Source organism: Larus michahellis, chromosome 9 (assembly GCF_964199755.1).
Source record: "Larus michahellis chromosome 9, bLarMic1.1, whole genome shotgun sequence".
NCBI classification, from domain to species: Eukaryota; Metazoa; Chordata; class Aves; order Charadriiformes; family Laridae; genus Larus; species Larus michahellis.
Window position 1 is genome coordinate 48,684,395 of NC_133904.1, and position 23,265 is coordinate 48,707,659.

Below are 23,265 nucleotides of genomic sequence, written 5' to 3' on the forward strand. Positions count from 1 at the left end.
ATCAGCAGATACGTGTGTGGTCTTGAGCTTCGAACGGAGACTGCTGTCGTTGCAGGTTCTGGTTTAGCATAAGATCTGTCTGCAGAGCTCTCGGAGATGGTGGTGCTTGGCGCGGCGTCCCTTGCTGCCCGTTCCTCGTGTGACATAAAAATCCACGTAGGATTGAAGCTGCACCATGGAGCTGCTCAGGTCATTATTATTGTAGGTAAGTCCTAAAGGGATAAGGGCAGCCGGAGCGAATGATTCAGTCTAGGTATTCCTTAACTCAAAAGATACTCTTTGGTGCATCTAGGTATAGGTCTCTGCTTTGTCCCTAGACACCATCCCTATCCACTAATTTGATTTAAATGAGGTTAAATAAAACCTGCACAACATGTTTTACTGGGCTTCCATCAGATTGCTCAACAATAGCACCACTCATGGTGCATACCAATATGTCTTTCCACTCTCCGAGTGAAAGTAATTTATCAACAAGTGGTCCTTGTCCCTGTACCATGGAAAGTCTTTGTGAAATACACTTTTTACAGGAGGCTGTGATTCCTACAACGCGTGTCTCCTGTTACAAATATGCCGTATTTCTTTTTTAAATGTTAAGATGCAGAAGAATGAAAAGGAAGCATGCAGTTTTGAATAATTTTTGAAGGGGAAAGCTATCCATTATACAGACCCTCCTTGAAATGAATAGATCTGCATTAAACGTGTTCTTGAACTTGACGATGGACTTTGATTTAATCCATTGTAGAGGATTTTTCACCAGTTTAAGTGAAATGCACAGAAGGGCAGAACTGGGTGATTTGTCCTTCCACATCGACCTTTGTGTTTGTCAGCCAGCAGCGAGGGTATTGTTCCCCTTCCCATTCTTTCTCTCTTGTTTAGGACAGTCAGTAATTGGGACACCCTTCACCATATGGGAGGCACATTCTTCTGCCTGAAGGCTTTAATCCAGGTCTACTGGAGCGCCGTTTCCCTCACGCTTGCTGATGCCTGTCCCACGCGGACAGCCTGGATGCAGCACATCCCCTTCCCCAGCAGGGTCCTGCCCCTCTGCCCGAGCTGGGAGAGCACCACGCACTGAACCCAATGACCACGGCTTGGTTGACCAGTGGCAGTGACCAGGACCAGCCTTGGGGGTGCGCCCCTGCTTGGAATCTGGAGGACAATGTTTCATTTATCCGAATGAAACATTTTCATTTATTTTTTTAAAATCTGAACTGATGAGCTGGAAGACAACACACTCAGAATGCCCTTTTCAAGGCATTCTTCGCAGTGCCGTTGTGTCTCCACAACAGAAGAGCTCTTACCTTGGAGTGGGAGTTCGTGCCCCAAGTTCTCCAGACCTTGGTGGGAGATGCTGGGATCTCTCCCTGCCCGTGCGGGAGGGAGGGAGGGAGGGAGCCGGCTGCCTTCACCGCAGGGGATGGAAACCCGGTCTTTCCTCGCAGGCTGTTAGGAAACAGAGGAGAAGATGATGATCCCTCAGGCTCTTTCGGTGTAGAGCTGGGGGAAGGCAGAGCTGCAGAGGGCTTGAGGGCAGACACAGGCACCCGCGTGCTCGGAGCAGATTGCCAGCATCCCCGTCTTCTCGATAAGCCCCGTCTCTCCCTATCTCCAGTAAAAGGATTTAGAGGCAACTTGGCATAAGAGGAATTTTAAATCTTCTCCTTATTCTGCGTCTGTCAGTGTTTCCTTGGAGGGATACATTATTTTTCAGCTGTATGAGTGGCCTTTTCCAGGTAGGGTTGACACTCGCATTTTAAAACTCCAGCTCTGCAGCGGGGAGGGCTGTGTGCCGTCAGGCGGGTGGCATTGGGCAGATGCCTGCAGCCTGGGAAAGTCAATGCCCATCGCTCGAGCGCGGCGGCCGCAAAAACACTCACTTTTCTGAAAACACGCCCCAGTGCTTGGGAAACGTAAAGCGGACGTTGAAATACTAAGTGTTATTATTGTTGAATTGGTGCGAGCAGCCATCTGGAATCTGGAACCAGATCGCTGCGGAGGGGGAAAAAAATAGGGAGGCTGCAGCATCCCGATACAAGTGGGCAAGACGAGGGATCAGCTCAGCATTTTCTGGCTGTTCCCGGTTTTCTGTCTCAGCACTGATGTTATTTTAATATAGTTCCATGGCTGGAGTTGCTGTGATTAGCAGAGCAATTTGCAGTACGTTCTTCAAAATTGCCAATCAGTTCGAGCTCAAAATAGACGAGAGCCCCTGCGTAATCGACGGCTGCTGCCCAAAAAAGCGCTAAATAGTTCAGAAGATCCGAAATGGGATTCGAGGTGTTTGTACGGGGCCTGTACGAAGTGCGGGATCCCCAAGCTCCTGCCTCATGCACCTTTTAATTTCAGATCAGAGAATAAGGTCATTAAGCCTAAAAGGGAATAAGGTGTTGTACGTTGTATGGATTTTATTAAGTCCCTTGAAGAACGTCAATTCTGTGTGGCTTTCAGCCAGAAGAGCTTGCCAAAGCTCACCTGGTGGGAAAGCGGAGTTAAGGGGCAGCTTTGGAGGCTCTCCTGCCCCTCGCCAGCCTGTCACTGCCATATCTCCGTGTACTGCCATGGGACATGGGGGTCGCGTCCTTCCCACGTCTTTGTATCCCAGCGGCAGAGATGGCCGTAAGGTTTAGAAGAGAAGCTGGCCACCTATGAACAGTTACTTTGAGGGGTGGAAGCAGCTGGATTTTGTCCAGATCAGGCCAGTAGCATCGGCACTGACTGCCCCAGCTACGAGCACCACAGGGTACCCATGGATGATGTACCAATGGCACCGTGCAGCCACCTCGATGACACTGTTCCTCCCCAGTGATATTTCTACTGCCAAGCCAGAGCCTGTAGGTTCCATTTTCCTTTGCATTTCCCCTTCCATCGCTGTTTGCAGGGGTCTGTAATGACTGTCAGCCATCGTTTTGTTACATGAATGGAGCATTTGGTTCGGGTAGGACTTGGTACCCATCGGTCACTTGGGTCCTTCTCTTCAAAACTGAGATGTGCTGCCCCTTGGGCAGCCTCTGAGCCTGGCACTCCCACGAGGGTGGTCCTCTCTTAAATCTTGGCATGCGTTTGAGGGCCGGGGTGGCACGGACAGGTGATGGAGGGGTGGGTGGCATCAGGGACACGAGCAAAGTGCACCTATATTGGGTTTGCATGGCAAGGTTTTGGTAGCTGGGGGTTTGCAGGGGTGGTTTCTGTGAGAAGATGACAAAAGTTTCCCCTATGTCCAATAGAGCCAGTGCCAGATGGCTCCAAGACAGACCCAACACTGGCCAAGGCCGAGCCCATCAGCGATGGTGGTAGTGCCTCTGGGATAACATAGTTAAGAAGGGGAAAAAATACCTGCTGGGCAACAGCAGCCAGGAGAGAGGAGTGAGGAGATGTGAGAGGAACAGCTCTGCAGACAGCCAGGGCAGTGAAGAAGGAGGGGGAGGAGGTGCTCCAGGTGCTGGAGCAGAGATTCCCCTGCAGATACCCACCTGCAGCCCATGGGGGTCCATGGTGGAGGAGATACCCACATGCAGCCCATGGAGGACCCCACACTGGAGCAGGTGGATGTCCTGTGGAGGCTGTGACCCCATAGAGGGCCCACTCTGGAGCAGGCTCCTGGCAGGACCCGTGGCCCCATGGAGAGAGGAGCCCACGCTGGAGCAGGTTTGCTGGCCAGACCTGTGACCCCACGGGGGACCCAGTCTGTTCCTGACGGACTGCAGCCCGTGGAAGGGACCCACGCTGGAGCAGTTCCTGAAGAACAGCAGCCCGTGGGAAGGACCCACGTTGGAGAAGTCCATGGAGGAGCATCTCCCGTGGGAGGGACCCCGGGAGCTGGAGCAGGGGAAGAGCGTGAGGAGAAGGAGCAGCAGAGATGACGTGTGATGAACTGAGCACAGCCCCCGTTCCCCATCCCCCTGCGCCGCTCGGGGGGGAGGAGGTGGAGAAATGGGGAGTGAAGTTGATCCCGGGGAGAAGGGAGGGGTGGGGGGAAGGTGTGTTTAAGATTTAGGTTTTATTTTCTCATTACCCTACTGTGATTTGAAGGGCAATAAATTAACTTAACTTCTCCAAGTTGATGCTGTTTTGCCCGTGATGACAATTTCTGGGTGACCTCCCTGTCCTTATCCCACCCAGGAGCCTGTCGTTACATTTTCTCCCCCCGTCCGGCTGAGGAGGGAGCGCTGGAGCCGCTCGGTGGGCACCGGCCGCCCAGCCGGGGTCATCCCACCACAGCACCCACGAGGAAAGCCTCAAGGTGCAACATGCGTGTCACTTTTGCAAAATACGGGGTTTGTAGCATCTGCCTGTGTCTCTGCAGCGGTAGCAGATATCCTCACGCTCGCAGCGTTCCCGCGAGAGCTGGATTCCTCCCTCCGAGCCCGTTTCATTCAAGGTGAGGTTGTCGTTGGTCCCGGCATGCCGCTGCCGGAGGGCTGTAACGCTCGGTCGCTGGGCAGAATTTGCCTTATTGGTTTGCACGTCATGACTGCTTGTCTTTGAAGAGCAAGCCCTGTTTCCAGCCACGTCAGGGTCTGCAGGAAATTCCAACAGATTCATTTTTATTGCAGATGATGAGTTATCTGTGATCTGGTCTTGGTTTTCCAGGGGAATCAGTATGAAACCATCAATTCTTCCTTCAGTTTGCACTTAACAGGCTGCTTCTGGCTTGGTTTTGACTTTGTCGCAGTCTCATTCTTTAAGGTACAAGGCTCAGAAGTTTATCCAGAAATAAGACGGGATTTTGACCAGTTTAAAATGGTTTTTTTAGCTTTACCAAAGAGAAGGTGGGGTTTTTTTTTATTATTTTCAGCAGTTCCTGTGGTTTCCATGATTGCCACCAATTTAGCTGGGATACTTTGAAAAGGACAATAAAAAGTGTCCTCGAGAGGCTGGGAACACATCGCTGCTGGCTTCTGAGAAAGTTTTAAAAAAAAAAAGACAGATTGTTTGGTTTTGAGAAAAAATGACAAAAATCATGTTTTGTGGAAAACAAAGTACTTAGCAGGGCTTTGCATTAGGCAAAGACAAATCAAATGTACGGCAAAGACAAGGTTTCCCTCCCCATTACATCGTTCCTTGCCTCGCTCATATTGTGAGCGCAGATTTGGATACAAATATGTTATTTTTACTGAAGAATTGATTTCACGGCTGCCCTAAGTGAATAAAGCTGTGATGTATTAACTAATGTCAGGCATAGGATGTTTACCTATTTATCTTTGCTGCGGCATTGCCCGTAGTATTTTTTTCCTCTGTTCTCCAAGACTCGTTAGCGTTGCAAACATAACCGAGGTCCTCCTAATGAAACAATCGCAGCCGTGCGGCTCAATATGCAGAGTAACACCTCCAGCAAAAGCTGATAAATGCCTTTGTTTATAATTTTTTTTCTTTTCTTCCTGCTATGTTCGCATGGAGAAAGAACGGGGAAACATATTGACTTCCTCTTAGTTTAAAAAAATGTTTAACAAAAAGGAAAATAATGGGTGTTGGGGAGGGGAGATGGTTGCGGGACGTGCGGAGCAGCGCTGGGACCGGTGTCCCGTGCGTGGCCGGGCGATGCTTGTATCAGGAATAGCGTGGCCAGCAGGACTAGGGGGATGATCGTCCCCCTGGACTCGGCACGGGTGAGGCCCCACGTTGAATACTGTGTTCAGTTTTGGGCCCCTCATGACAAGAAAGACATTGAGGGGCTGGAGCGTGTCCAGAGAAGGGCAATGGAGCTGGTGAGGGGTCTACAGCACGAGGGGCGGGGCGAGCTGGGGGTGTTCAGAGAAAAGGAGGCCGAGGGGAGACCTTCTCGCTCTCTACAGCTCCCTGAAAGGAGGGGGCAGCCAGAGGGGGTCGGGCTCTTCTCCCAAGGAACAGGTGACAGGACAAGAGGAAACGGCCTCAAGTTGTGCCAGGGGAGGTTTAGATTGGAGATTAGGAAAAAATTTCTTCACCAAAAGGGTTGTCAAGCATTGGAACAGGCTGCCCAGGGCAGTGGTGGAGTCCCCGTCCCTGGAGGTATTCAGAAGACAAGCAGGTGTAGCACTTTGGGACATGGTTTAGTGGTGGACTTGGTAGTGGTAGGTTAGTGGTTGGACTTGATGATCTTAAAGGTCTTTTCCAACCTAAATGATTCTATAATTCTATGATTGTATGATGCGCGACCGCTGCAGTCATTAGGGGACTGTGCTGAGGCTGGTGCCACCTGATGAAGGGTCCCTGGTCCCCAGGGGGATGCTGTGCTGGTGGGGCTGCACATCAGGCAGCCCTGCTGGGCACCGCGTTGGATGGGAAGCGGCATTTGCTCAAGCTGGGGCTTGTGAAAGCGGAGCCCAAAGCACCAAGCGGCTTCTCCTTCCCTTCCTAAATTGAAGGAATTTACATCCCAGGAAAGGGCACTGTACACAGAAAAAATAACTCAAGTTTCTGTCTTGCGTGGGGGTGGCGAGCTGGCTGTCCTGCTGCCATACGGTTATACGAACGCCAGTCCTTACGCGACTCCTGCGCCATGCCCGGAGCTGCCAGCAGCACAGGTTGTTCTGGTGGCATCTCACCAGCTTCGGCTCGCTCTTCTTGGGCAAATGTACCTCCTTGGGCAAATGTACCTCTTTGTGCCCCGATTAAACCAGCGCCGGCAGCGTTGGGGTCCTCCAGCGTGGCGGCGAGCCGCACTGCTATTAATGCGGGGGGAGCGTTTGGGGAGTCCCGGGCTGGTTGATTGGTGTAGCGGGGTTTGAATTCTGCAGTGAATATGACTAATAATCCATGACCTGGCTGTGATTATAGATGAAAGAAAGCTGATGAAGAGACCCTGCCGTGGCACAGAAAGGAATTAGACATTGTCTAAAGCCAGGGCAGTACCGGAGCATTTGGATTTCACATCTGAGATTCACGGGTGAATAATTCAGCGCTTGAAAAAATGCTTCAGCCGCAGTGTGACATCTCCACATCTTCTTTCAGTGATATCCAAGACTTTAACTAAACATCGCTTCCCAGGGAGCTGGGGCAGCTGTCCAGATATTTTTCCTCTTAAATATCAGCATTCCAGATTGTTACCTGGATACGGATGGAGATTTGGACCGATATCTTAGGAGCTGCAACCTCTCTTAATGCGGGATTTTTGCCTTCAGAAATCGCCCTCGGCGTTTGGCTGAACCCAAAATCTTTCCAAGCGAAAATTAAGAGACGTAGCTTTATATTTAATTGACGCTTTCGTCTAATCGGGTGAACTGCTAAGGCATGCAGAGTCGTGGATGGGATTGTTTGGGCATTTTGAATAAATGAACCAGTTCTCAAAGGCAAATGTTGGCAGATTTATTAAACATGAATAGGAAAGTGAAGGAAAAGTAGAATGCCTATAAAATGGCCTTGTAAAATGGCTTGCTGTTTTACAAATTCAGGAGCCCTATAAACTAAGCCAGCCGCTGTATTTTAAAACTAAATACAGTGCTAGTAAATCTCTGCGTTTGAGTCGTAAGGTATAACCGTCTGGAAATGTCAGTGTTCGTACAGCCTTAACGCTGCTTCCTCCAGCGTATACATTATAATAAGTCTTTAAATAAATGATCACATATTATTCCTCCAATAATTCATCCTTTTTCTGAATTATTAGCTACAAATGGATGGTATCTTATAATTGTCATCAGTTCAGACTCCTTGTTGGGCCTAATAAATTCTATTCTTGGTGTGGTAAGTGTTTTGATCACTTGCTTTTCCTACCTGCCCTTATTCCCTTTTTAGTCAGAAGCATTCGCTCCTTCAGAATCGCATCGTAGGATGAGACCCTGAAGCCATTTACCCGTAAAATTTGGTGGTGCGACGGTGCCAGCTCTAGGAAACTGCTCGCTCTATTATGAAAACATGCGTAAGTCCGTAGGACTGTACAGTTTCTGTGAGCGTAAGTCACTTTTAGATTCGCTTTACCTGGCAGACCCAATACGCCCAGGTCGTCTCTGGGAAGAATTGATGATGATGATGATGTGTTGAAGAGCTGCTACCCAGTTGGGTAATTAAAGGTTTTGAAAGCAAAAGCAAATGAACAGAAGTAACCCCAGGTTTGTACTCTGGAGCTAAAAGCCCAGGCTTTCCTCTCCCCAGTGCACGGAATGTGCGGGAATTGCATGAAGTTGGAAGTTTAAAAAGGAAATCATACGGGAGAGCCCATCTGCTGACAATGTAGTCGTTTATGTGTATATAAAAAGGAAAAATCCTTATAAAACTTCAAGTTGTTAATGAATATTCAAAGGATTTGGCTAGGAACTTGGATCTAGTGGCTAAGGGGGTTTTGCCTTCCACATCCCTGAGGAACGTCACCCCTTTTTGAGAGGGTCTCTCAGCTTTGCCTCTTTTCTAGCAGTCTGCTTTCCTTAGTTTCTCAAAGCCCATGATGGCCGGCATTTCGGCATTTTATCATCGATGCGGTGAAAATACAGGAGGAACGAGCCCTTCCTCCCGTTGCTTGCACTTAATTTCTTCCTGAGCCTAAGCCAAGCACTCACTTGTTTGGTCTTTCTATCTGTGCTTTTATGAAAATTACGTATGCTTTAGAAATTAACACTTTTTATCCTGAGTCCTTGTCGGCTAATTGCTAATAAGAGACAAACGAGCTTTGCTAAGATTTCTTTTTTCCTATAAAATTTCTAATTTGAAGATATTAGAGAAGAGAAATGTTTACCCCACTAGGGTTACTGCAAATATCCTGATGAGCTTTCATATCCTCCTCCAGCACCAGCCAGCTTAATTGCCCTCCTTAGTCCAAACTTTAATATATTACAAATTTGTATTAAAAAAAAAAATCCTCTTTTCTTTTTTCTTTTTTTTTTTTTTTAAACCTGGTGGTTAACAGGTACGAGAAGAGAATATTTCTCATAGGGAACCTTACGAAGTCAAAAAAAGAGGTAATCGTAAAGTTTGGGATGGGGTCTTTTCTTCGGCATACGTCTGTGAAATCCGTTTCCTCGTGCTGTTCTGGCTCCGCATTAATCCGTATCTTTAACAAAATTCTACACGCCATTCTCGGGCTGAGTTATTTGATAATATCCAGTGTGCGAGGGACTGGAAACATCCCCTTTCTTAGTAAGCTTCTGTAATATTAACGTACTTGACCTTGGTCTCTCGTAGTTCCTGATTACGTTCAGAGGAAGAGTTTGCTAAGCTTTTAAGATACTGTCTTGTAGAGCTATCCGTAAATACTGCAGCAGAAAGAGAATTTTGGTAATAAGTTCATTTAAATGGAGCGGTTCTGCCCATCAAGAAATCTCCATCCCGACTATTCTTTAATGGCTTTTGTTATTTTAGACTAGACTGATACATAATTAGCTTTGGAGAGGTCTTCGTGTTTTTGTAAGGTTAATACTCCAGCATCGCGCTGAATTTCCAACCTTTGCAGATCTTTAAGAGTTGAGGTTTTTAATCATTCAGGCCTAATTTTCTCACAAATGCAGGCCCTTAACATTTCTGATTTATTTTAACTTTATATCCGGAGATTGAGTGAAAACTACATGTTTGGAATACAATTGCTTTTAAGGAGGAAAGGCAAAAAGCAACGTTACGGGCTGTCTTTGGGTGTCTCTTCTTCTCCCTGTGGCAGTGGCGGGTCAGCCGGCAGAGCACGGCGCAGTGGCAGCAGTGGGCGCCCCGCTTGCTGATATTAACCCCATCGAGGCAACCCCCCATGCCAGCACAGCAATGCCACTGCTTCCTGACAAAGCAAAAACATCAATTCTCAACTCATCTTTAAAGAAAAAGGCTTTTATTGCCATTTTCTCTGTTCAGTTTGGCACAAAACTTTGCGACGGTATCTTGAACGTTGTTTTTGTAACTGCCATGTGGTGCATTAAGTGCCCTCTTGATTTTATCAGCAGTTTGTCTGCCTGCAGTGAATCCTGAGTGATCCGGAGTCGCACACCCAACTCGGACACGGCGTGGCCGTCTGCCATCACGCCGGCCAGCGCTCGGCATTGACATCTATGGATGAAGTGAGTCTATAGGACGGAAAGCTGGTACAATCTGCCACCTGTATGCTTACTACAGCTCTCTTCGGACCCTTCCAGTGGGAGGAAGTATCTCCTGCATGCATAATCTAATTAATCAGAGCCATTAAAACATTTCAGAGTTCTTAAAATTCAGCTGTAAACCAGTGTGGATCTGCTTGCATATCAGTCTTTGGATAAGTGTCGGTATCTGCTTCTCCCTCCCTTGGGGGGTCGTTTAGGGACTTTCTGTCCTGGTTCTGCCTGAGGCAGGGTTTTACCTCTCACTCAAGCTAAAATAGACAGTTGAGAGAGAAGATCCTTTTTAAAGTTGCCCGAAAGTGCCCATTTTTTCTCCCAAAAGAGACATCTGTTTTCCGTAGTACCTCTTATAAACAGGATTGACATGCTTTTTTAGTTTCTGTTTGGCTCACCTAGTATTTGTTTCAGAGAATGAGTTTATTTGCCTTACTGATCTGCATAGCAGTCCATTTACTAGTGATTTCCAATATTAGGTGATGTTTTGGGATCCCTCTGCCAGTTTTTGCACCCCTGGGTTGGAAGGAGCTCAGTCCCGGGCTGCTCTGGTTTGGCGCTTGGTTTTGCTTTGTGGTTTATTGCCGATGGTGGTAGTTTTTGTTCTTATGATTTGTGAATGAGCCTTGCTAATGAGCTACTCGCTCTCTTCATGGCCTTGCCAGCCTCCCATAACAATTTATTGGTTTGCTGTTAGATACTCCTGAAAGTCTCCGTATATATCCTGTGCGGAGAGGCAGCAGAGGGTAGGTGGGTGCCATTCCCAAGTATTGGTTATATTTTGAGTTCCTGTCTACTTAAGTCAGGTCTGCTAGAAAATAATGAGACCAACTGATTTATGACCCTCATGGAGCTATATGGAGTGTATCAAGTCCTAAAACGTGTGCCTGTGCTGTGGAGAAGGGAGATCAGGGTTCTTCCTCTTTCGCATACATTCAGGTCTTGCTCTTTCACCAAATCCCCCGTTTCCCTCCATTCTTTACAGTCTTGATGTATCAAGAGCTAAGTTTAGGAAATCCCTAAAATCCTCTCTTGCCTCCCCCTCATCCCATTCCAGACAAAGATAACTTTTGCTTCTCTAGATATTTTAGTAATCCTAATAAGCTGTAAAAGGAAGGAGCTAACCCTGGCTGGATAGCTGCTGCTGTTAATTTTCTTCTGAGGTGACCTTTGGTCAGGGTGGACCAGAAGGCCTCATCCAGCAGCCTGCCTGCTGCGACAGAAAGGATGTATTTAGCTCATCAAAATTACAAGCCTGTCCTGGGGAGCAAGGTGGCAGCTCTACCTGTGACAGTTTTCATCACTGATATGTTAATAGGCTTGTACCAACGCCTTAATACTGGGCCTGTCTGTCGTCAATTGTGAAACTGTCTTTCTTTGGATAGGGCTATTCATCTCTTTTCATAATTATAGAAATGTTTTAACTTTAGGCCATCACACCTAAAACAAAGTTTGTATTCTTTTCCGTGTTCAAGAGATGAATCTAGTCCTCAGCTTGACAGTGCTTTTCAAAACTATGCAGCTGGTGACACTAATTATTGCTTAATTTCCTTCCCCTCTTATGAGTGAGGATGACCAAAAAGAAACCCAACGACTCTTCTTATAGTCCTCCCTCGCTCTTGGTAGCCAGGAATCCTCTTCATGCTTCTTGACCCTAAAACTGGGTGTACTCCCTGAAGCCCTCATGAGTCCACCTCGGCTCCTGCGTTTCCTCACCCTTGGTGTTCCCATGGGAAAAGTTCCCTGTCCCCAAGGTGTAAATTCCTCCCACGTCTGGTGAACAGGGGTATTTGTTTCTTCCTTACCTGAGTCAGGAACTTTCTAACAGGTTCTCGACTGCCGTCTCTGGGGACGTGGCGATGAGCTGTGCTCACCCACAGCCAGTGTCATTTGCTGTTGGACTCAGACTATCCTTTCCCCCTGCCTCATTTTCTCGGTCTCTGTGTTCTCTGTGTTACTACTTGGACTTTTTTTTCCCCACGAGGTTCCCCGTCTCCCCAGTTACTGCCCCGTCTCACACCCGTTGTGCAATGATTCTTCACTCTTTCTTTGCATTTTGGTGCTCGTCTTTTGGCGTTAGCAGCTACCCTTTCCCTAGCACGGCACAGTATTATGCTGAAACACGCCGTATTTCAGACGTGCTCTCATGTGTTTCAGCTCCTCAAGGATTTTAATTGCCACCTTTTTCCCTTTATGATATACTGCTGTTCTTGATGTGTGAGAATACATTTACAGAGAGAGCTCCTTCTGTATTTTACGTGTGCTTTGTCAGAAAGGCTATAATTTTGTTCACTTCCTTCCTTTTTCCTTAAAGTTGTTTGTGACAGGTCTTGAAACACTTGCACCTTATGTCCTCCCAGAGTAAGGTCAGAAACTGTCATTTATTTCAGAGTCGGCTCTAAAATAGTCTGCTCTTAATATCAGATCTCGGGGTCTGCTGGAGTTGGGGCTCGGGCTCTGCGGTAATTGTTGCATCTGCTTTCAGATGAGGAAAAAGTGGAGGCTTGCTATGAATATTAACAAGCCATCCATCCTTTACACCTTCTGGGAACACACTAGTTCTTAAATTGTTTCTTCTTTTCATGGGTTTTGTGTTCTCCATTTTCTCTGCCAGCTCTTTTTTTATCAACTTCATTTCTTTCCCCCAGATTTATTCCTAATTGGAGGCTTTTATCTGTATTTAGACCTAGGTTGCCAAGCCTATTCTCAGCTAACATTGACTCTGTCGAACCTTAACTCCTTGAAGGGTTTTAGATGTCTCTACTGCTGGGATGGACCCACAAAGGCCACCTTCGTTTTCTGTTTCTCCTTCACTTGGCCTTTTCTCCCACGTGCTCACCATCGTTGGTAGGAAAACCCTAGGGAACTGCTGGGAGATATGATTTCCTCATGAGATTTTCCTGGGAAAATAACTTTTAAACCAGAAGTCCTAAGTCCAACATCCCTTTTGTGGAGCAGAGAAGCGCTTTATGATGGGCAGAGTGGGAGGATGCGTTCGCACTGTACCTTCCCCTGTGAATGGCACCTTTCCAACCCTGTATGGTCTGGAAACCTCGTGTACTCTGTATTTTTTTCTTGTCATGGTGCTGGGCAAAATTCAAAGACCCTGGGCCTAAATAAAAATGTAAATTCTTGGAAAACCAGGTTTACTCAGAGAGGTACTTCTAGAGAACCTCTTTTTAGAGACTTAGTGGTAAAATACATCCCCATCTGCTGGCAAGTGAAGATTTTTATCACTTCACCCACCAGTTACCAAATTATAGCGAATAAGCAAGGATCAAGTGGAATCCCTGGAATAAAATGGATTTAGGAATTTCAGAATCCGGTAAGAAAACAGCATCCTTCAGGTCAGTGAAGGATGAGCCTGGCGTCACCGCAGCAGCTCCTGGCGCCTGGAGGGACCGCTGCCCCACCACGGTTCCTCCATGGGAAGCCCTCTATCCTGTGTCCCGCCCAGGGTCTGTCAGGGCTGAAGGGAATAAAAGGGAATAAGAAAAAGCACCCAAAAGCCAAAACCTAACGGGAAATCACTGGGATATTTTCCTCTGCAGAGGTCTTGCTGCCCCTGAACTCTGTTTTGTGCTTCTGCAGGAGAGTTAATGAAGTCCTGCAAGGGCAGGAGATGTCATTGTTAGGAAGAGCACGGCATGTTCAGCATCCATTCGTACCGCGGCTAGAGCTGAATTCTTTTCTACTATTACTCCACTGGATGTAAATATCTCAGAGACATTTACATGGTATTTCTTTTTAAGTATATAATGTTTTCATTCAAAAGTATCATAATTCTTAAAAGACCTGTCAGAGGCTCTGACATGTAATTAATTTCTCTAAAGCTCTTTTTTTGAAAGATACAACTGCATATATAGAACACCTGCGCTTATTCACAACTCTGCAGGAAAAAAAGCCACATCTTCTTCTTCGCTTTCTTCCCCCACTTCTCCTTAAAAAGATTTTCCTTCACTTTGGATACTCTCTCTCCATTTGCCCTCCTGATCTACAACAAATACAAGCACTCGGTATGTAAAAGCTGGGTGTAAACAGGAACTGGCACGCTGGGTTTTGTCTGGGTGCTAGCGACCTTTTGTTTATTCAGCTTTAAGCCGAAACACTCTTGCAACTTTAATTATGGAACAGCTATCGCTAACCCATAATCTAGTCCATCTAATACAATTCCCCTATGTGTAGGTGGGCTTTCAGGCAGTCTCGTAGGCTGTTTATTTTTACCTGGTAGATTGTTTTTTCTCCTCTGCTTGGGAGGAGTGTATTAAGCTTCAACAGCATAATGCTGGTGCTCAGGAAATGTGAAGGAGCAGATGTTCAGCTGGCTGAGGATATACGTGTGAGCATCCAAGCACTGGATTACGCGGCAGTCATGGCTAGCTGGCTGGCTTTATCCCCCTCTCAGTTCTTCCAGGGCATCGCTGCGACCATCGCTGCTCCTGCTGGAAAATGCCGTGAGCCAAATCACTGCTGCTTCCCAAGGAAGAGTCTGCAGAGTCCTCTCGGGGGGAGGAAAACTCTCTGGCAGGTCCCTCGGCACAATTTCTTGGGAATTCCTCAGGCCGGCATCTGGGGAAGCAGGGCTCTCCAGCTGGGGAGGCTGAAGGGCATGTCCTCTCCCCGTGGTGCCTCCACCAGCAGCCAGGTGATGGTCTCCTACCTGTACACTTGATAAACACCCATTCAGGACAGCTGCGTGCAATGCTGGGGGGAAACGGGCATTTTCTGGCTGAGAAAGAAGCAAAGCAATTTGTTGCTTTCTTTGTGGAGGACAGGCATTGAGCAGATGCGTTTTTCCCTCGTGGTTGTGTAAATTGGTGGTGTTTCCCCTTTTGCCTTTGTAAAGTTAATGTTGGTAGGAACATGTTAAAATCCAAGCTGTACAAAAACCCCACCAGTTTTAAGTGAACATAAGGCCCATCGTTTATGTGACTGGAGATGAATGTGGGAACATGTCCAGATGTTTTAGCTTTGTCCTTTGGGTGTTTCCTCCTGTTCTGGGCAAATAACCAGCACCCCTCGATTCCATTTCCTACAGGGAGCCTTGCTTCTGTTGCTTTGCATACCCTGTTGAACTTGTAGGAAAAGAAATAATCTGATTTTACTCCAAAGAACTGTTGAAGGGATGTTCTACCAGGATCTTGCCCCTAACCATGGCTGGGAGCAGATGGAGCTAGTGGGATCTCAGCTGGGACATGGGCTTTCGTTCTCTGGCCATGTCTGCCGGCAACACCAATGCCTGTAAAACTTCTTGAGTATCACATGGGTTTTTAAAACAGAATAAAAAAGTTCTTTGGGTTACTTGGCCATCTGGGCTGAGGACACCTACTCATAAGGCAACGGGAGGTTTACAGTGGAGGGTCCATTTTGGGTGCTGCGTTTGTATTCTTCCGGATTCGTGCGTGCAATATAGACGCTAACAGCTTTTGAACAACCCCATTAGCACAAGCAGTGGGAAAACTGACAGGAACCGTGAGGAATGGAGAATTTTCTCAGCTGTGATCCTGCGGGGTTTTTTGAGGCACTTGCAGTCTTTCACCTGACACGAGTCGCAGGGCTGCAAGGGGTTTCTCCAGGTCACCGAGTCCTGTGTGCTGCTGTCACGGGCACCTGCATCCTTTCCTTCTGTCCATTAATTTGTCCATCTTGTGCTTAAAACTAGTTGGCTTACTTTTTAGCTCCACTGCTTGCTTTCTGCGACTTCTTCCCTTTGATCTCCTTTCTTAGCCTGCATCTTTCTCTGTCATGCCAGCTGTGATCTTAGCAGACCACTGCCCTAAAGTATGTGGTGCAATCAAGAAAAGTCCTTCTGAATTCTTCCCTATGACTGAGCCACCCGTGACTGTCCTTGAAGCCCAGCCTGCCAAGCTGTGCTCCTGCCCTCCTCCTCCAGAGACATGGACTTCATCTGACTCCGTGTCTTCCACCCGCCATCCTCTTCCTCCATCCACTCTAGCTCCAGTCAAGTTCACAAACTTCAAGCTGGTGACTGATTTTCCTCCAGTTGGCTCTTCATAATAGCGTGACCCCAGTCGTGTGTCTCTTCAATGGCCTGACGCTGTCTGAAATCCATATTCTCTCCCTTTTGTTCTTCTGTCCGCAGATGGCTCTGTGTTCTGTGCTCTCCCGCCACCCACTGTGTTCTCTGCCCATCGCCTTTATACCCCAGACCTCTCTCAGTTTAGCTTTTCTTCCCAGGGACCCAGCTGTTCTTCTTCTCTTTGTTATTCACAGCCTTTGGTTTCTTGTTCTGCATCGCATCAAGCCCCTTTGTCAGCTTTTCTTTCGCAGTCGCTGGTGTTTCTCCCTGTCCCTCTTGGGATCTGACCTTTCATGGCCACGCGGCTCCCCAGAGGTCCTCTTGTTCAGCAGATCTCTGCAAACTTCAGATTGTCTGGCTCATTCGCGCATCATCTCTCTCTGACCGTATGTGAAGATCCCCCGTCTGAACCCCTCTCAGTTCTTTCCAGCTCATTTCTAGAGCTCAGCTCTGCTTTCCGACTTGCTGCGCTCGAGGCAAGTAGTCGTCCACGGGCACATCCCCTTTGTTCCCGCATTTCATCACCCTTGTTGTCTTCTCCAGCCTTTGGATTGCATCCACTGCAAACGTCCCTTCTGCCTTTCCCTACCCCTTATACGCACATATCCCAAAAAATAATAATAGGAGATTAAAAGTCCCACAGGTTTCCCCACCTATAAACCCTCTTTTTCTGCCTCCCTTTGCTCGTCTGCCTCCTTGCCCATTGCTTGCCCATTGCTTGCCCATTGCTTGCCTTCTCAGTCTGTTGCCCAAACGAGCCCTGCTCTCTCCTTGAAGGTTGGCTGTTGAGCATCTCTCAGAAGTAAGGAAAGGCAGAAGCCTCCCCCACGTACCTGTTTGCAAAGCGCAGTCAAACCAGCGGCTCCACAGACGGAAAGAGCAAGAAGGACATGGGCAGAGGGACGTGCAACCCACGCGTCAGACCCTGCTCCTTCCTCCTCCGGTGGAAATCCCAGCCGGAACGGGATGATGCCTTCTTTAAAATGCTTGGGATCTTTCGTGGTGAGCTCGCTAGTGTTTTACGTCCGCGTTGTTATTTTTTCTCTGGAGATGTTTTGCGCGCTGGAAGTGACAAATTTACGTTATTGGAGAATTATTGTTTCTGCGTTTGTCCTATGTTTTATTCATTGCAAGCCATTACGTTAATATGGCTGGGATTATGTTACCGGTGGAAAACAGGCCACCTGTGGCATTTTACACCAAATCGTTATAAACCAGCACACCCAGGCGGAGATCAGGTGAGCAGACGCGTGCAGAGACGGTGCTTCTGAGCTCCCAACTGCGGGTCTCAGCTTATTGAGCTGGTAAAGCCCTGACTCGCAGGATGAAGCCTTCTACAGCAGCACTCGATCAGCTCTTGCCCCTCGACCTGGTCCTGTGGGTTAAACACTGAACAGTGAGAAGAAGTTCAGGAGTATCCTGGTTTGGCTTATGTACTTGGATAACTTAAAATGGTGCCGTGATTCTCCTGTGCATATTATTATATATTTCAGTAATATTTAAATATTATTGAATATTGAAATGATGGTTATACTGCAAGTCCTTTCTAGGACTGAGGCTGTATTTCTGTGAGAAGACATGGCCCGTCCTTTGGAGGACAGCAGGTCCAAACCCAACAAAAGCGGGTCCAGTTCGCGCAGCACTGAAGCTGCGTGATTTCACACATTACCCCAAGGTGCTGCGGAGGCCAGCAGCCTCAACGAGGTTGAAAATAATTAGGGAAATTAATGGAATAAATTGCGGGTGTAGTCTCTGAACGCTGAAGCCCCTCAGCTACAGATAGTCACAAGCGAGACGCGATGGCAGGACCTCTCCCCTTTTGCTTTGCATCTGCTGGTGACCACGCGCGAATTAGCCTCTGTCAGAGCATCACCTCTGCACTTCAGAAAGACGGTAGAGATCAGAGTGTACAGGAACATTGATTATAACCTTCTGTACATTGAAGATGATGGTCCTACCATCCACACTGAGCGCCACGAAGTGAGCAGCGGGTTCAGATCTGTAAATGTGCGTAGCCGAATGCGCCATCCTCCAACCCTTCTTGCCCATGGCTCATTGAAGTGGAAGATCTTTGCACATTTCTCTCCCACCTGGGACCACAAGGGTGTGCAAAACACATCTTCCAGGTCACAATCTACTGAAGCTCCTTACTCAGCTCGGCTTTTCCTTCTGCCAGAGCTTTCTCAGGCAGCAAACAGCCACCTCCCCAGAAGTCACCCTGGCCCATGTGTGGGGCCAGTGATGGTTCTCTGGTCTCCTGAGAAGCCTCTGGTTCTTCTGAGGCTTAAGGTATTTCATTAATATTTTCATTAATAGCTATTTCTTAAACTTTATTAATATTTATATTCATTACGATACACTTAATAGGCAGGAGATAGTATCAAGGAGGCAAGAAGTTGTAGACCGTTACCGGAAAACGCGGATCAGCTTTCACTCTTAGAAGTTAATCTTCTTCACGTTGCATGGAAATAACTGCCAACCACGCCTGACCCGTGCCTTGGCGTTCCGCGTCGCTCCCGTTAGTTGCAGCGATGCTTGGGCTGGGGCTTTTCTCAGCAGCGGTGGGAGCGGGGGGCGGTGGGGAGGGTGCGAGCGCTGGCGGGAGAGAGGGCGCCTTCTGCAGCAAACCGACTCGCCGGGCGAGAGCTTTGAAATGCGGATCTGCGTCGAAGTGGAACTCTCAGGGTTAGTTAAATATTCCTCTAAATATGCAAAGGAATTGAGTTACTGATGCTTGTTATTCTTATCTTACTCTGGGTGTCACAACATCTTTAAGTTCAGTGAAGGTTTCACTTACTAAGAGGGTTGTAAAGATTTCACATTAATTAAGAGGACTCCACCACAAATCTGAATATGAATGAAGTTTGGCTGCTGAACCCAGGGCAGTGAATACTGTAGGAAGATCAGACATTAACAAATGTTGATTTAAAAAAAAAAAACAAAAAACAACAACAAAAAACCACAAAGGCAAACAAAAACCACAAAAACAACCTAAAATGCTTCAATCTAGTACCTGTTCTAAGAGAGAGAAAAAGTTGAGTTCAAGTTGCCAGAAGGAAACAAATAGATTCTGACTTGAATTTACAGTCAAAGAGGTGAAATTCTGTCCCTTGGGAGCAGCGATGAGGGTTGTCCTGTGCTGCCCTTGTGTGGGGACTCAGCCGCGTCTCTCCTTCGGCACGTGATTGTTGTAATGGCGGGGGGGATCTTCAGCGAAGGAAGGGAGAAAACCTGGGCCTGATTCTCATCTCGGTTTTGTTGCTTCAGAGAAGTACCACCAAGTCCAGTCAGCCTCGACTGGTGGTCATACAACCGAGGTGACTGGGGGCCGTGAGGGCAGTGGTAGGTGGCTGGGGAACAAGGCTTCCAAGGAAGGAGCTCTCATGATGAAGAAGTGTTTTGAGGGAAGAATAAGACTAGAGATATTTTTTCCCCCAAAACAGCTTTTTTGGGGAGTTTTTCATACCTGCCAGCGCTTGGAAGATGAGTGCGGTAGCTGGTAGCTAGGGCGAGCAGTTGTCACTCGGGACATCTGCGTTTCTCCTCCATCTCCAACGCAGAGTTGCTGTTGTCTGAACTGGGGGAGTCATCTCCTCTGTATGTCTCCGCTCTCCTGTCTGGAGATAACAACGGTTCCCTGCCTTTGCAAAGCAGTTTTGGGCGGTGCGAAGGGTGCTGCAGAGGTGCAAGGCACCGCTCCACCTTCTAAAGAAGGACTTTGGGGAAGGAAATGGTGATATATAGCATTTTAACCTTGCCGAAATACATTGGGCTTGGCTTTTGGAGTGGAAAAGTGAAAGTACGGTGGCCTAAATAAACAGTATTTGTCCTCTTAAGCAGGGTAAGGGCAGCACGTGACGTTGTGCGGGGTTTTTTTTATTATTGTTATTTTTTACTCACGGTTCCTTGAGCTGATTCTGGGAATTGTACTGACTGTGGTTATGTTTCTGGAAATGTGCAGGTTGGCCAGATGCAGTGGGGCATGGAGTGAACAGAAAGAGGTTAAATTGATGGATGACCAACAAGAGCAGGATTGTGCCTCAGAAGACCAAGAAACTATCCTGATTAATGGGGTGAAAGAAAATGGTAAGGAACTTAATTACAGTACATGAGGGAGCAGCGACAACTTGCAAGCCAACTTATTTTCCTAATTCCTTTCGTGTATTTAATTTTAGCAGTTTGCGGGTATCTCAGCAATGTGGAGCAATAGGGTAAATGTCCGTTTTCTGCGCAGATGTCACTCCAGCTATGAATTTACACCTTTTTAGGTTGTAACAAGTATTGCTTTTGCCCGTTGGAATGGTTGGAAATGTTTATGTGCACGTGCAGTTTGAATTATGGATTTTAGTTTGGTTTCTTTGGGAAAAAAAGTCATAGAAGGCCATGTAGCGCCTCTGTCTGTTGGGAATCTTTCCCTCTCTTCGCAATTGCTCATGAACCCACTAGCCCGTCTCAGCAAAATTTGACTGAAGGATATTCAGTCCCCACAAACTGGGGAAAAATTAAGGGTTAGGTAGAAGAAACAAACCGGGATTAGCACCCATGGAAAGGGAAGGTCGAACTTGCCAGCTTGTTATTGACTTTTCAGCGTGGCCCGTTGGCCAGCAGGTGGGATCCCCTGGCCCATAACACTGCTTCTGCGCACGCACTGGTGCTGCTGGCCACAGTCGTGCTCCTGGGAGCCACTGTGTCATTCCGGCTTCCATCGACATCGGTGGGGAAGGATCAGCCCCTTCCAGCAACCTGAAGAAACCCCTACCTTTGCATCTATTTGATCAATTCCATACTTACTTTCAAAAGCAATAACTGATTAGGAGTAACAGCGCTTTGCTGCCTGAAAACTGAAATAAATATTCCCTTGCGCATTTTCTCAAGTCATTTGGACTTCAGTTGCTAGCCATAGCATGTGCAGTGCCAGTCCAGCGCTGAGGCAGAACTTGACGTTTCCATTCTTCACTACATTTATATGTTAAATTTCATGGCTTTTTACATTTTTTATTGGCCTATGAATCTTGAAAGAGAGAGAGAAATATTTATTTAGATATAAATTTGACCCTATTAGATATCAAGGACTTGGTCCTCTGACGTCTTGTATGTTCAGATCCTTCTGTCGTCTCAAAACAAGGTGCGTAGAGGCAAACGTTGTTCGTGTTCGTTACCCAAAACCTGGAGCGACTCCAGCCACACGGGTGCCCGTGGGGACCCTTGCAACGTGTGCTGGTGGCACATGAAGTGTACGCTTGTGTTTGCCCCTTCGACGTAATTTTGGAGGTATCTGTCAGCCCATCTCCTTCATGACCAACCATGGTAAAGCCGCGGCTGCTGGAGCTGCAAGGAGATTTTCTAGCCATGGTCCCCTTGTCTAATCTAATCAGCAGTAAAATCAGTGCCTACCTGCTCAGTAAAGATGGGGGATTTCTAGAATCTGATACCACTTCCATGGAATTCAATTAAACTGGGCTTAAAAAGCGCTTTAATTAAACATTGTTGTGTAGGAGTTGCTGCTGAATCCGAAGCAACGAGCCAGCAAGGGGCTCCGATGCCGCCACCTCCCCGTCGATGGCACTGGAGATGGGGATGATGCTTTTTGCCTCCTCTCGCCCCAAATATAGATGGGTTCTGGCCACAGAGAATCCAGAGCAGCCCTCGGGCTGCTGCGGTGCCCAGTTAGGGACTGGTCTCCCTTCGAGCTGATTCACAGCTCGATGCTTCCATATTTTTCGGCTCAGGCTGCCCACGTGCTTTTGGATGGCTGTTGAGTTAAACCGGGAAAGGTGGTGTTGCTTCTCCAGCGTTTTCTTTTTTAACTGTGGTCTTTTGGAGTACGGTTTGCTTTAGAGCATCAGTTGAACGTGCGCCCGTTTTTGGATGATACAAGAAATGAAGTTTTGGCGTTTGTATTTCACAGGAGTTAAGTTCACTTACACAGGTATAAACCTAAAGAAGCACCCAGGGAGAGTTTATTTTATATAATGGCATCTCTGTGGATTGAATGCAGCATTTGAGATTGAATTTCAGCTTTCTGTCTCCCCCCTTTTTTGAGTCTTGCGGCGTTCACAGGCATTCTTCTTTTATCCTCAAATTTTCCATGCTTCCTGTCAGCTCCAAGCTGATTTTTATTTTATTTTACTTCTGAAGTGGAACTGCACTGGTTAATTTGTTTTGGTGCTTAAGGAAAAAGATACCACCTCTGCATTCCTGAGCTAAAAACTGGTGGGAGGGACTCAAAAATCAGCTTTTTTATTTTTTTTTTTAACCCTTTTGAGGGAAGGGAAGCAGCGCAGATTTCGAGCAATTCACGCCTGGTCTTTTCCAAGCCACGCGTGTTGAAGATGTCGAGAGGCATGGCTTTGCACTTCTGCTTTGATTTGTACAGTGTTTGGGAAGCTATTTAAAGTCCTTGGAGCGCTGCGTGGCTCTGCCTGCGACTTGCTTGGGCTGGCTTAGGGCTTTACCCAGGGCTCCGTCCCCAAGGCCCCTGTAGCACAAAACCGCTGGGAGCTTTTGGGGTGAGACTGGGGGGATTTTGGCCTCCTCTCGGTTTTACGCTTGGCATCGCATCCCGCTCCTTTTCCTATTGCCCACCTGTGGGTGGGAGCCCGGCTCTGCTCGGCAGTACCGGCACGGCGGGGGTTTCGTTGTGCCCACATCGTGCCCCGTATGTCGGTTGGCATCGGTGCGGGGGGGAAGGGGGAGGCTTGCTTTTCTATCCATTTTAAATAAAAGCATTTGTGGCGGAGGGTCGCAGCAACCGCCTAGGTGCCACATCCCTTCCGATGCCCCATTTCTCGCAACAGCCTGGTGCTCCAGCTGCGTTTTAAAGCGCTTGTTCCCCCCTCGGAAAGACTGTGCTGCTTCCGCTTTCGCCCCCCCGGCCTTCAGCGGAGCCGTGGCCAAGGTAAGATGTGAGCCACTACAAAAGCTCCGGGCTCTGCTCCGAGTCGGCAGAGGATTCCAGCTGGTGTGAATGCACACATTGGTATATAGATATATTTTTTTAATACAGAGATATCAGAGCGTGTTCATGGATGAAAAGACATCGTATTTAAATTTCAAGGGTCGTATCGTCCGTTGAGCCAGAAGTCAGATAAAAGTATATTCATAACTTTATTCTGCCATAAAAGACTGCGACGAGGTAAAAATAAAAAACCTTTATTAAAAAGGCATTTTTAGAGATTAGGGAAGACTGGCAGAACCCACAATAATTCTGACAATAATTGCTTTAAACTCGGTGTTACCTTCTGCTTT

General features: G+C 47.5%; 1 protein-coding gene across 3 annotated transcripts in view; it reads left to right on the top strand.

Annotated features, from left to right (window-relative positions):
* The window catches only part of NEXMIF (neurite extension and migration factor), a 169,832-nt gene that overhangs the window by 141,229 nt on the left and 5,338 nt on the right, over positions 1–23,265 (top strand). For 2 of the 3 annotated variants that reach the window (XM_074601876.1, XM_074601875.1), the window contains exon 3: positions 19,979–20,103. In XM_074601876.1, the coding sequence (XP_074457977.1) occupies positions 20,028–20,103 (76 nt within the window). In that variant the 5' untranslated portion in view covers positions 19,979–20,027. Of the gene's footprint in view, positions 1–19,811; positions 20,104–23,265 lie in introns of those variants that run through there. The other variant, XM_074601874.1, reaches the window with a different exon arrangement.